General features: G+C 35.0%; 1 protein-coding gene across 3 annotated transcripts; it reads right to left on the bottom strand.

Annotated features, from left to right (window-relative positions):
- Positions 1-1,277: 1,277 nt before the first annotated feature.
- Positions 1,278-13,660, bottom strand: LOC109089169. Of its 3 annotated transcripts, none has more exons than XM_042772380.1 (10): positions 13,498-13,658; positions 12,682-13,011; positions 12,268-12,588; positions 10,862-11,191; positions 10,447-10,767; positions 9,986-10,048; positions 9,707-9,898; positions 1,824-1,871; positions 1,668-1,724; positions 1,278-1,456 (listed from the first exon to the last, which is right to left on the bottom strand). In XM_042772380.1, exons 1-10 carry the CDS (start codon positions 13,568-13,570, stop codon positions 1,389-1,391), a joined length of 1,803 nt encoding a protein of 600 aa, XP_042628314.1. In that variant the 5' UTR covers positions 13,571-13,658; the 3' UTR covers positions 1,278-1,388. The 3 variants fall into 3 exon arrangements, with proteins under 3 accessions (XP_042628314.1, XP_042628315.1, XP_042628316.1); XM_042772381.1 differs by lacking the exons at positions 1,278-1,456; positions 1,668-1,724; positions 1,824-1,871 and adding exons at positions 7,650-7,999; positions 8,293-8,349; positions 8,430-8,477 and having other exon boundaries at positions 13,498-13,660; XM_042772382.1 differs by lacking the exons at positions 1,278-1,456; positions 1,668-1,724; positions 1,824-1,871 and adding exons at positions 7,651-7,999; positions 8,293-8,322; positions 8,430-8,477 and having other exon boundaries at positions 13,498-13,659.
- Between the last annotated feature and the right edge of the window lie 425 nt (positions 13,661-14,085).

A 14,085-nucleotide genomic window follows, 5' to 3' on the forward strand; every position in this document is an offset into this window, starting at 1 on the left:
ATCACACCCCTGTTATCAGGTTTTCTCTTTTAACAACAATGAACTAGTCTATAAATCAATAAAACCTTGTCACTTTTTTCATTCTTTCAAGGGGTAAAGTTTTCAAGGACATGCTTGATCACTTGTTTTTTAGAGGATGATTTTAAAATGGCATCACTGTTACCTTGATTTTGTAGTAAACTAATAACTTAAAAGTAGATATTTACAGACGTATCAGCATGAAATTATAACCACCTTGTAGTTTAAAAACCTTCGAGCTCAAGACTTGTAATAATATCAAACTGAACTGTAACAACTGTCTACTTGCTTACATCTCTTAAGATGTAATTATATTTGAATAAGGCACCCATGGCCCATAAGACTCTCGGCAATGTGGCAATGTCTTCAGGTGGCTTCAAATTGTATTTACATATAGAGTTTTTTTTTATTTGTTAAGTGATAAATACAAAAATAATAATAATAAATAATTCAAAGTAATACTAATTCATTCATGAAAATTTGCCAGAGGCATTACACTCTGACAAACCCGAATTCCCTTTCAAAGATAGTTTCAGTGATGTGTAAATAGCAATAGCGCAACAGTTGATATGAAGCAATACTTTTCCACAGATTGCATGAATCAGTGATACTATACTCTGTGTGTGTCTATAGGGTGTGGATTTTGACTCCTGTTTGTAAAGCATGAAAAGGTTAAACATTTAATGGAGTGCTCTTTCTTGTATGCTGTATATAAGGTAGGCTATAATCTGTTTTTTATTTTCTGGTAGCACACCAAAAGATGTTTTTACTTAAGTATGAGGAAATCTGTCCACTGTTCTTAAGAACAATGAAAATCCACGAACATGTGACATTAATGGATAACACAGAAAACCACAAGAAGCTTTTCACAAGAAATGAACCCAACCCATGCACATTGTTAATTCTGTATTCTTAAATGTGATTAATCTACCTGATGAATTTACTGCTCACATATTTTCAAAGAAACCTTGATAAACCCACTGCTATGATGAAACTGGAATCTCTAATCTAAATGTCTATTTATATCTCTAACTTTTTAATTCTTGCATCAGATCATTTATCAGATCATCAGTCTGTCTTGATATGACTTTGCGTTACAAAACAAAGCCTGTCTGCTATGATAAAAAGGCTTACAGCTGTTTTGACTGTCTTTAAGTTGAGTTTGAAGAAAAAAACATGACAACATAATTTCACATTACAGGATTAAAAAACAATGAAACAGCTTTACAAGGAGCCTCAGTGAGTGTCACACAGAACTATTTGTGAATAAAAGATGTTACCCTTTATTATAATTTGTGACAAATGCCATATAATCAGTGATTACTAAAAGACTCTGATGTCTAAAAACATTAAAAAGGCCATTATTCATTTCAAAATGTTAACTTTTCATACATGTCATCTGGTTTATATGCCGGAGCTTCTGATTGTTCAGCACCAACTGTTGGGAGATAAAGTTCAAAAATTCATTTTGACACCACCTGGCATTATTAAAGAGTAATGAGATCAGTTAATGTATTATTTGAATCATGTTTACATTTGCAAATTCTGTCTATATTGTTTAAACCAACTGATGTTTAATTTCATCAAGTCAATTAGGTTACATTTTCAGTGTAGAATGTGTATACAAATAATACTTTGCAGTAACTTACAGGTGATCATTGTTCCTGTGTTTTGTTCAACTAAAGAATACAACGGGACATCAAACCCTGTCCAAAAAAAAAATAAAAAAAATCAGTTACATCATTATCGTTATTTTATTTACTTGTTTATTTTACATCTAAACATTTAACATGAATGCCACTTACCTTCTGCAACACGGGAGTAATATACAGAGAACTGACTGTTTAACTGTACTATAAGAGATAAGAAGAGACTTTACCATCATGCATAAAAGTTACATTGTGTAAACATGTTGCTTTCTGACATGAATCCTTAATAAATTTAGAATTAGCACATCTTACAATTGCACAAATATCTACTCTTAACTTCACTCATTTGAAGGAAAACATCTGCAAAACGAGCAAATGATAGAGAGCCTGCAGTTTAGCTCATTCCGGTTTCCATTTGAGTAACTGTTCAGTTAGAGTTAAGAATAAATATATAACAGGAAGTAGAATATACACATAGAAACTATGTTTTGACGACATAGCAGTCATCACTTCCTCTCTTGTTTCCAGTAAGCCATTGCTCCTCTGACAGTGACAACCCAATAATGTTAAATGTTTCAGGGCTACAGTTGTGGACTTACATTGGCTGTTGGTTTTGCGTCTTTGTTTTTTGAAATAAAGAATGGCACAGACGGTCAGTAATATGAGGACACACAGAGACACTACTGTGGTCATCACTACTACTGTCAGATTAGTTGTCACTATTTCACTCCCATCACTGTTGCTTTCGGCCAGGCCAGCAAGACTGTCAGCAGAGGCTGAAACAACATCTGCGATCAATTAAAGAAAAGCATATTAAAAATCTATCCATTTGATTATGTTATTTTGATCAGACACTTGCACATATATAGGTACTTATCTTACCTGTGGTTACCAATGTTGTGGAATGAGATGTATTATGAGCTATAACTAAAATGCAAATAAAAAAATAAAGTTAGATCTACGGTGTTGTAACAAACACAATAGACTAACAATAATTATATATATTATAAGCGTTTTAATTCATTCTGGAACCAAATACCACTACTGCCTTACTCAAAGACGCAACACTTCATTCTGCTTTGGCTTTGTTTGGAACTTTTTTTGTTGATGGAGCAAAATTAGACCACCTGGCAATTTTGTGGCCAAAATGTAAGTTGTTAAAATGTAAATTAACTTGTTTATTGATCTATCAAAAGCAATAGCACAGTCATGTTGTTGGTAACATAAATTTTACCGCAGCTGTTATTATTAGCTGTTATTAACTGTTACAATTATTGTTGTTGTTGTTGTCTGTTTTCTTTACTAGTGTTATATTTCATTTTATTATCTTACATTTGATATATGTCTGTACATTGTTTGGCACTGGAAGCGCCTGTCACCATGCAATAAAGCTATTTCTGATTCAGATTTGTGGCCGAATGAAATTCAGGACAATAGCAGTTGCCCATGTAATTGCTAAATTAGGGTTAAAAAATATTGGATTGAAAACACACCTTTCATCACCAGCTTAATCTCATAGCAGGTTTTTTCATTCACTCTGCACCGATACCACAATTCATCAGTGTGTACTGCATTCCTTATAAGCAAAGATCCGTTATTTAGTTCTCTCACTCTCTCATACAGGGGTTTCTCTGTGCTGCTGGAGGGCTTGTATGGACCTCGATACTGGAATATATCCGTTGATTGATGACCACTAACAACTTTCCAAGTGACTTGTTCAGTTCTGTTGTGTAGAGGATGTTCAGAGCACGGCAGCAACACTGACGAATTTAGCGTTGCATGGACAGAGTTCAAAGTTTTACACACTGAAACAAGAGAAACACAGAAGTAGTCATATTAAACATGTATATGGCTCTCCATTGGTGATTATTAGCTTGTTTGAAAAATCTGCATTCTCACTTATAACACTCAGGTTAAATCGAGTTGAATGAAGGCAGTCCTGATCCTTGTAGACCTGACAGTCATAAAGGCCACCATCGGATGATCTGATGTCTTTCAGATCAAATGTAACATTTCCAGAATCATTCCTCACAGACCATCTCTGGTGCTCTAATGCTGAAGAGGTGTCTGGATAATTCAGGATGTCTTTAAGCGGGTTGATACTGCGTAGTTTGACCGTTAGAGAATCCAGTGGGTGGGGTGTTGTTTGGCAAGAAATAGACATCCTGTCACCGTGTAAATGGCTTATGTTCAACTGATAAACCTGCTTGCAGGGTCTCTCTGTTTCAGCTAAAAGGTAATAAAAAAGAGAAATGAGACATCCCAAGAGAACTGGGATATAGAAAGACAGGAAACCACAAAAGGGTTTGCAATAAAAAAATAAAAATAAAAAACTATCAAATTATCCCCTTGATAGTCTGTGTATAACCATTTTAAATCCATAAACTGACTTTTATATCAATTTTAGATAAACATATTGTCTGGGTTAGTATCTGCACACACAAAAATTATTAAAACAAAAGACTGTCCTTAGTGACACACTTTCTTGCTTTAAAATGTAAGTTTTACACACTAGCTAACAGAACACATTTATTAGCACAATTGAGGTCAACCCAAAATCCCAAAAAGTAACAATTACATAACTTATGAATCACACTGATCATATCATCACGCGTGCAACATTTACACAGCCACAGCACATATGCATATCTCTTGTTTGTATGTTGGTTAAATGAATTCGACTTCATTTAAAAGACACTTACCTTTACATTCTAATAACGCTGCTGTTAGAAGACACAGGAGCTGGAAATAAGAAAGCTGAAAACTCTTCATCATATACAGATGCTCACTGCAGGACAGCTGGAGTCTATATGAGCACAGGCCACATGACTTCACTTTCACAGAGTTGTTTTCAGTTACTCCAAATTTAATACGGAAGTAGGAAATATGGTCTAATTCTGTGCTCATGTAGAGGCTTTCAGTGAGCTTCTGTGTGCAGTAGGGAGTTTTCAGATTTCATATATGGACCTTTTAAATCTTATAATAGCAGATGTATTAGAAAGCTGCCGTTAGATGGAAATGCAGTTTGAAGACTAAAAACACCCCATCAAATAGATATAGATAGAGTATAGCTCACTGCAAAACAACTCTATATGAGCACAGGCCACAAGACCTTTTACCTTCACGCAGTTGTTTTTGAAGAGAGTTTCCAAAGTAGGAAGTGTGTTCTGTGCAAAATGTCAGAGACGTGCAATTTTTCACACATTTTAAATAATTAAAACAATTATCTATATGAGTTAGTTATTTTTAAGATAACATATTTAACATATATAAAGAAATAAACTTTCTCTGTAAACACCTATTAAAAGCTGAAGTTTAAGCAGAGAATGAAATATTATTCCTTTCTAAACCTAGATTTCTCATCCCTAAGAGCTGTAAAACAGGAACACAAGTAGGATGCAGGTTTTGGATTATTAAAGGCATTTCCCTTTGTGCTACTTTTGCTATGTTACACTGTAAAAACTAAATTATGAATATTCTCTGAAAAAAACTGACATTTTTGGAAAGATGTACAAAGCTGCAATTTTCATTTCCCTCTCTTAACATTCATCTAATGAAATCATCAGAGCTCATAATCAGTCAATGGAAACTTGCATAGTTTCCTCCATACATATTCATTCACTTTATACAGAAGAAAGTTTCTTATTTCTTCAATTGATCCCTAATTATTTAAGTTAAATTAAAATATTATGGTCTCAAATTGTCTAATTTGCTAATTTCATAGGAGGTCAGTTATATTCTCAATTCATTTACTAAATGGCTTCAACTCTGAACTGATCCACTTTAAAAATAATTTATTATTTTTACACCCAAACTAAAGTGATCATTAAAGCTCTTTCACAAAAGGCCGTCTGAGGTGGAACTGATGTCTAGATGAATAACAAAATCATGTCTGAAATCTATTTGACTCGGTGACAGTGAAAATGTTTGGTGTCTCAAAGTGTGAAAAGCCATTTTCCTGTTTTATGGACAAAAAATTATTTTACCTGAGATTGCACATCTGGTTTATACAGTAATGATGGTGATGTGGAGAAGCAGTTAAAGCACAAGAGTGGGAAACAAAAGACTGGAGTTTCACTATCTTTTATCAATTTTACAGCAAGATTGAAGTTACTGTGTGTCCAAAAATTAAGCATAAGTTCTTTTCCTTTTATCAACGGGCAGCTCTCATTCCCACCCCATTCCACAGATTCCTCTCTCAGTCTTCAGCAGGAACTATTTGATGGAGGTTATGCTGGAATGATCATCATCATCATCATCATCATCATCAGAGTAGAGCTGAGCTGAGCCTGCTGGATCTTCCTCCTGAGAGAAAAGACAGTGTAACATACTATAAATCCATCCATACTTTCTCCAAACCACTTATCCTCTGTAGGGTCATGGAGATCCTATTTCCTATTTCAAGAATCTCAGGCAGAGGAAACACCCTGGACAGATGGTCAGTCCATCACAGGAATAATAAATGTTTTATTAAAATATATTTAACATATAGTTATAATAATAATAATAATAATTATTATTATTACTAAATAGATTTTTGTAATTAATTTATTTTTTGCCATTATTTTGGAGCAGTGTTTCTTGAAAGATCTGGAATCAAAAATGTATTGTGGTTAATTAATTTACACATATAAACACTCATTTGAGTCAAAAGGTTGAGATTTACTAATTTATAAAGACATTCTGTGATTTCCAGGATGTGCATATGATGTGATGAACTGGGTGTGGCAGTGATTTTTCACAGCATGAGCAGTGAGTACGGCTGGTCTGAGGGAAGAGCATTTGTGAGTGAGGTTTGGAAAGGTAAAGACTTTAAGAGATTAGAAATGTGTGCAGTCTGGACACTCTAGTATTTTAAGAGACACACACTGGCCTCTGCAGGCTTAAGTGAGCATTACATTATAAAATAATAGACTTCATACATGCACATACTGTATACTGTGGTAGATCATATTCTGAATACGGCACCAAGCACATCAAAATAGTAAACCAGCAATAACTACTTTCTATTAAATAGCAAAAAAAAAAAATTAAGTGATAAATGATTTTAAATACTCGACCATTATCTTCTCTCTCAGTCGCACACACATACTTGAGTTCATTAGTGCTGTGACTTTGGACTGCATCTCCTCCATGTCTCTGATGGCCTTCCTCCTCAATCCCTCCTGCCGCTCTGCTTCTGCCTCTCCTTCATCCACCTGCCTCTTCAGAGCCTTCACACGCAGAGTCAGCTGAAGAACCACACATGCACAGAAACACTCCACGGGTCTCTCACATACACCGATCATCACACACACTGCTCTATATGTGCACATGTAACGTGTATTCTTCACCTGTTCTCTCTGCTCTGTGTGCTGCTGTCTCTCCTCATCCATGATGTTCAGCTCCTTTAGTTTCCTCTCCAACCGTCGCTGAGAGGACACCACAGAGCTCTTCTCTCTACAAAAACACTTAAAGCTATATGCTTGAACCTTAGGATGTCCTGAAGTGTGTTGGGAGTTTTCTTATGCTCTGAGATAGTTAAGATACTGAGCTTTAATCTGAAATGTTGCAGAGCTCAACAATAATGATTTGCAGAGGATCAGGGCTGCCTCACTCCTGTTTACATTTATTAATCTTGTAGATGTGTTTCTGTCTTGCAAACTTGTTAATTAGATCCATAAATTGTCAGTATGACCAGAAGAATCAATGGGTTAAAATGAGTTGAAAATTATAAACACATAAGCAATGCTGTGCATTGTATGTGTATGTTTTCCAGAAAAAAAGTGTGCTTTAATTCTTATTTTTAATGTAATAGTGGACACATCCAGTTTTACCTTGAATATGCAAAGCTTCCAGTGCCATTTTTTTCCTGTTTTTTTTCGAATGTACAAAACCATTATTCTGCTAAATGGTATGTTAAAAAAAAGAACGAAAAAAATACAATAGAGGAAATAACTTCAGTCATATGCTGGAACACAAGTATAAGTCTTTTCAGATTTTTTATTGCAATACAAACATTATATCAAAGAATATGTTCAGAAAAAAAATAAGAAAATCCAAGAGTCATTCTACAGAAGAGTTGCCATTTGTGTCTCTTACAGTGTGTCCTGTATAAAAATGCATCACACCCCGTTACGTTTTGTCTTTTGACAGTAACCAACTGTTCTATAAATCATCATTCAATTAAAAAGTGAACTTTTGCTATAGAAGCAGCATGAAATTTGATATTAAGGAGTTTTCCCCAGATTGAGAGTCATCCCTTATTTAAAGAAAAACAACAACAACAACAAAAGCACATTAAATATCTGTCCTCTGCTTTACATGCTGGAGCTTCTGTTTGTTCACAACAACTGTTGGGAGATAAAATAAAAACAAATATCATTTGATGCGACAAAAATAAATAAATAAATTCATTTAATTAATTAATTAATTAAATCATGTATATTTGCAGATGTGTGCTGCATATACAGTATATGTGTGTGTCCATGTTATTAAGTTATATTATATGAATTTATGATATATATCTTCTTGGAAAGAAGAATGTAAATTAGTCCAAACCAATTTGATGTGACTTTTCCTATCTTTATTGTTAACATATTTTTATGTAGTTCAGGACAGATATAAAAATAATGACTTAACTTACAGGTGGTGATGATTCAGGTGTTATGTTCATCTAAAGAATAGAACAGACCATTAACCCCTAAACAGTAAAAAACTTTTATCAAATACACTTTATCAAATGCACTTATTGCACAAGGACTTACTATGAATATCACTTACCTCCTGAAATGTTGGAATAATATATGGTAGACCAGCAGTTCAATTCAGCTAAAATATATATAAAAAATAAGTACTTTACTATCTGATCATAATGTGCCTTTCATTCTAACATGAGGACTCTCATCACCACGATGCAATGATATGAGCTGTGTGTATTTCATGTCTCATAGCAACACACTAACAAGACTTAAAACTTTAAAATTCTAAAAACATTTACTAGGTTGCTTGCTTTTACTGGCATACTAACATAGTAATAGCACATCTTGCAGTTACTCAAAGAACATCAATTAAATTCACTCATTTGAAAGAAGACAACTAAAAAAGAGCACATGAAAGATCAGTGTAGCTGATCCAGATTTCTGTTTGCATAACTGGTTAGTAGGGCTGTCAAAATGACTGAAAAACTAAATTAGAATTTTCTACTTAAATATTATCAAAATTAGAATTATATTCGCATTTTAAAGACATAATTTCATTTAGGGTGAAAAAAAAGCTTTTGGCTTCTCTCCTGAGGGCACAAGATGGCACAAGATGGCACAAAATATTATGCATGTTTCTTCAAAGCGTAATAAAATAACAAGACTATCTTTGAAAAAAAAAGGTATATATAAAATAATGTTTATAAACCATATACAATTAATAAATTTGCTTAAACAATTAGAAAGAAGAAGAAGAAGAAGAAGAAAACAGCACTTTGCATGTATGTATAGCCTAGTTTAATCACAAAGAGTAGGCTACTTTCTTCATTTAAATGATGAGATACAGTGGGATGGGGAAAAACTGCCATAAAGTCTTGAGACATGTTTTTTCAAAGATGAACTAACATTAATTTTACATGGCTTTCTAAACATGCCGCTCTCTTGTGTGAGACCCAAGTGCAACGCTGATAGATCTCCCATCTGGAAAATCTAAAAAATCTGCGTTCTGTGTGAATGGCTTGGTGTCAGTTGACGTAAACAACATCTTCTCCACACTGATGCCCTTGTTTTCCGCAATATATTGAATAAACAACGTAGCAGCGCCACATCTAGTGAGTTCAACTGGATAGGCTAACAAAAGCATTAACATGCAATGACACGTACATCGTCTTAATATTCTAAATTCGATTATTATTTTTTTTGACAGCCCTACTGGTTAGTAGAGAAATAAATATACACACATAAAAATGTGTAGGCCTATGTTCGCTTTCTCCTTTTCCCCAATAAGCTGTTAGCATTATGATGTTAAAGAACAGCTGAACAGTGTTTAACTTTTCAGGACTACAGTTGTGGACTTACTTTGGCTGTTGGTTTTGCGTCTTCGTTTTTTGAAATAAAGAATGACACAAATGGTCAGTGATATGAGGACACACAGAGACACTACTGTGGTCATCACTACTACTGTCAGATTAGCTGTCACTGTTTCACTCTCTTCATGGTTGTTGCCTTCAGTTTGGCCAGCCGTATTGTCAGCAGCTGGGGTTGGAGCATCTGTGATCAAAAGAGAAAAGATATACTTAAATGAACATTAGTCAGACTGATTAGGGATTTTCTTTTAATCAAATGAATTCAGTATACCTGTGGTGGATAACAATGTTGTGGAAAGTGTTTCCAGAATTGTTGAATAAAATGTTTTATCATCTGTAATCAAAATGTAAACAACTTTTACAGTACGAAACATATAAATTTCACACATATTTAGACAGTAATATAAATGTTAACCCATTTTTCCAGCTGGTATAAAAACATTAACAAGCTTGTATAAACATTTGCACATTCACATCTACTATATTACCAAGCAGACAGTTTAACCATAGGCTATAATCACCACATGATTTTAATCTAACCCCTACCTATATATATTTAACTTACATATTTATCATATTTATTACCATAATAATCCAAAAAAACTTTGACTAACCCATCACAACAATTCACATTTATCAGCATAGCTTAACTTAATCTTTCAGTCTAATCAATATATGTCAGAGAGTCTGGTTTGAGATTTTAGGGTTAAAAATATTGGATTGAAAACACACCTTTTATCACCAGCTTAATCTCATAGCAGGTTTTTTCATTCACTCTGCACCGATACAACAATTCATCAGTGTGTCCTGCATTCCTTACAAGCAAAGATCCGTTCTTTAGTTGTCTCGCTCTCTCATACAGGGGGTCCGGTGGTTTCTCTGTGCTGCTGGAGGGCTTGTATGGAGCTCGATACTGGTTTATATCTGTTGATTGATGACCACTAACAACTTTCCAAGTGACTTGTTCAGTTCTGTTGTGTAGAGGATGTTCAGAGCACGGCAGCAACACTGACGAGTTTAGCGTTGCATGGACAGAGTTCAAAGTTTTACACACTGAAACAAGAGAAACACAGAAGTAGTCATATTAAACATGTATATGGCTCTCCATTGGTGGTTATTAGCTTGTTTGAAAAATCTGCATTCTCACTTATAATACTCAGGTTAAATCGAGTTGTATGAAGGCAGTCCTGATCCTTGTAGACCTGACAGTCATAAAAACCACCATCGGATGATCTGATGTCTTTCAGATCAAATATAACATTTCCAGCATCATTCCTCACAGACCATCTCTGGTGCTCTGATGCTGAAGAGGTGTCTGGATAATTCAGGATGTCTTTAAGCGGGATGATACTGCGTAGTTTGACTGTTAGAGACTCCAGTGGGTGCGTTGTTGTTTGGCAAGAAATAGACATGCTGTCACCGTGTAAATGGCTTATGTTCAACTGATAAACCTGCTTGCAGGGTCTCTCTGTTTCAGCTAAAAGGGAATAAAAAAGAGAAATGAGAAATGAGACATCCTGAGAGGACTGGGAATCTGGGACATGGAAAAATAGGAAACCACCACAGGACTTACAAAAATAATAATATACAGCATAAATATAAATAATAATAATAGAAATGTTAACCCATATTTTCCAGCTGGTATAAAAACATTAACAAGCTTTTATAAACATTTGCACATTCACATCTACTACCAAGCAGACAGTTTAACCACAGGCTATAATCACCACATGATTTTAATCTAACCCCTACCTACATATATTTAACTTATATATTTATCATATTTATTACCATAATAATCCAAAAACACTTTGACTAACCCATCACAACAATTCACATTTATTAGCATAGCTTAACTTAATCACCCTGCTTTTATGCGAATTTTGAAGTATCGCATCAGAATCGAGTGATGGAAACGCTGAATTTCGAATAAAAATGCCTTAATTCGCAAAAATGTTTTTATGCTCGCTTGAGGTGGTTTTTGACTTGTACGAAAAAGGGTTCATGCGAATAATGAGAGATGGAAATGCATTTTGCGAATAAATTTCTCCAAGCGCTTTAAAAAAAAAAGGTCATGTGACTTTACACTATGGGACGGTAAATCCTGACTAATTCTCACTCCACAGCATCTAAAATGTTGTTATGGTCATTCGGAAATGCCAGAGCAAAGTCTGTCATCAAAGTATTTCTGTATAACTGCCTTCCAGAATTGTTAAACGACTGCGCTCCCAAACAGCAGCATCCACCTCCGAAAGCAATAACCGCATTCATTGTGTTTCGTCTGCTCGTTCTGAGGTGCAAGTAATATGGGAAAATTATTATATTCAGTAGCTTCTCTTACTTTTCTTAGTGATGTATAGTGCCAGTTTATCACGAAGTGACGATTTTGTTCTCGTGAATCGTTGGATGGAAACTGTGCTTGTTCACAAATGTTTTGTGTGATATTCCAATTTTGCGCAAAGTTAAATTCGCAATTTTGGATGGAAACCCGACTGTCTATCAGAGAGTCTGGTTTGAGATATTAGGGTTAACAATATTGCACTGAAAACACACCTTTCATCACCAGCTTAATCTCATAGCAGGTTTTTCCATTCACTCTGCACCGATACCACAATTCATCAGTGTGTACTGCATTCCTTATAAGCAAAGATCCGTTCTTTAGTTGTCTCGCTCTCTCATACAGGGGGTCCGGTGGTTTCTCTGTGCTGCTGGAGGGCTTGTATGGAGCTCGATACTGGTTTACATCCGTTAATTGATGACCACTAACAACTTTCCAAGTGACTTGTTCAGTTCTGTTTTGTAGAGGATGTTCAGAGCACGGCAGCAACACTGACGAGTTTAGCGTTGCATGGACAGAGTTCAAAGTTTCACACACTGAAACAAGAGAAACACAGAAGTAGTCATATTAAACATGTATATGGTATCCATTGGTGGTTATTAGCTTGTTTGAAAAATCTGCATTCTCACTTATAACACTCAGGTTAAATCGAGTTGAATGAAGGCAGTCCTGATCCTTGTAGACCTGACAGTCATAAAGGCCACCATCGGATGATCTGATGTCTTTCAGATCAAATGTAACATTTCCAGCATCATTCCTCACAGACCATCTCTGGTGCTCTGATGCTGAAGAGGTGTCTGGATAATTCAGGATGTCTTTAAGCGGGATGATACTGCGTAGTTTGACTGTTAGAGACTCCAGCGGGTGGGGTGTTGTTTGGCAAGAAATAGACATGCTGTCACCGTGTAAATGCCTTATGTTCAACTGATAAACCTGCTTGCAGGGTCTCTCTGTTTCAGCTAAAAGGGAATAAAAAAGAGAAATGAGACATCCCAAGAGAACTGGGATATAGAAAGACAGGAAACCACCAAAGGGTTTGCAATAAAAAAATTAAAAATAAAAAACTATCAAATTATCCCCATGATAGTCTGTGTATGACCATTTTAAATCCATAAACTGACTTTTATATCAATTTTAGATAAACATATTGTCTGGGTTAGTCTCTGCACACACAAAAATTATTAAAACAAATACTGTCCTTAGTGACACACTTTCTTGCTTTAAAATGTAAGTTTTACACACTAGCTAACAGAACACATTTGTTAGCACAATTGTTAACAAGAACTGGGGTCAACCGAAAATCCCAAAAAGTAACAATTACATAACTTATGAATCACACTGATCATATCATCACGCGTGCAACATTTACACAGCCACAGCACATATGCATATCTCTTGTTTGTATGTTGGTTAAATGAATTCGATTTCATTTAAAAGACACTTACCTTTACATTCTAATAACGCTGCTGTTAGAAGACACAGGAGCTGGAAATAAGAAAGCTGAAAACTCTTCATCATATACAGATGCTCACTGCAGGACAGCTGGACTCTATATGAGCACAGGCCACATGACTTCACTTTCACAGAGTTGTTTTCAGGTACTCCAAATTTATATACGGAAGTAGGAAATATGGTCTTATTCTGTGCTAATATAGAGGCTTTCAGTGAGCTTCTGTGTGCAGTGGGGAGTTTTCAGATTTCATATTTGCACCTTTTAAATCTTATAATAGCAGATGTATTAGAAAGCTGCCGTTAGATGTAGAGGATGGAAATGCAGTTTGAAGACTAAAAACACCCCATCAAATAGATATAGATAGAGTATAGCTCACTGCAAAACAAGTCTATATGAGCACAGGCCACAAGACCTTTTACCTTCACGCAGTTGTTTTTGAAGAGAGTTTCCAAAGTAGGAAGTGTGTTCTGTGCAAAATGTCAGAGACGTGCAATTTTTCACACATTTTAAATAATTAAAACAATTATCTATATGAGTTAGTTATTTTTAAGATAACATATTTAACATATATAAAGAAATA

Source organism: Cyprinus carpio, chromosome A16 (genome assembly GCF_018340385.1).
Source record: "Cyprinus carpio isolate SPL01 chromosome A16, ASM1834038v1, whole genome shotgun sequence".
In the NCBI taxonomy this organism is placed as follows: domain Eukaryota; kingdom Metazoa; phylum Chordata; class Actinopteri; order Cypriniformes; family Cyprinidae; genus Cyprinus; species Cyprinus carpio.

Coding starts and splice junctions, on each gene's coding strand:
- LOC109089169 (XM_042772380.1), bottom strand. CDS start 13,570: ATGATGAAGAGTTTTCAGCTTTCTTATTTCCAGCTCCTGTGTCTTCTA. Junction 11,192..12,267: donor GATTAAGCTGGTGATGAAAG/GTGTGTTTTCAG, acceptor ATTCCCTTTTAG/CTGAAACAGAGAGACCCTGC. Junction 10,768..10,861: donor ATTTAACCTGAGTATTATAA/GTGAGAATGCAG, acceptor CTCTTGTTTCAG/TGTGTAAAACTTTGAACTCT.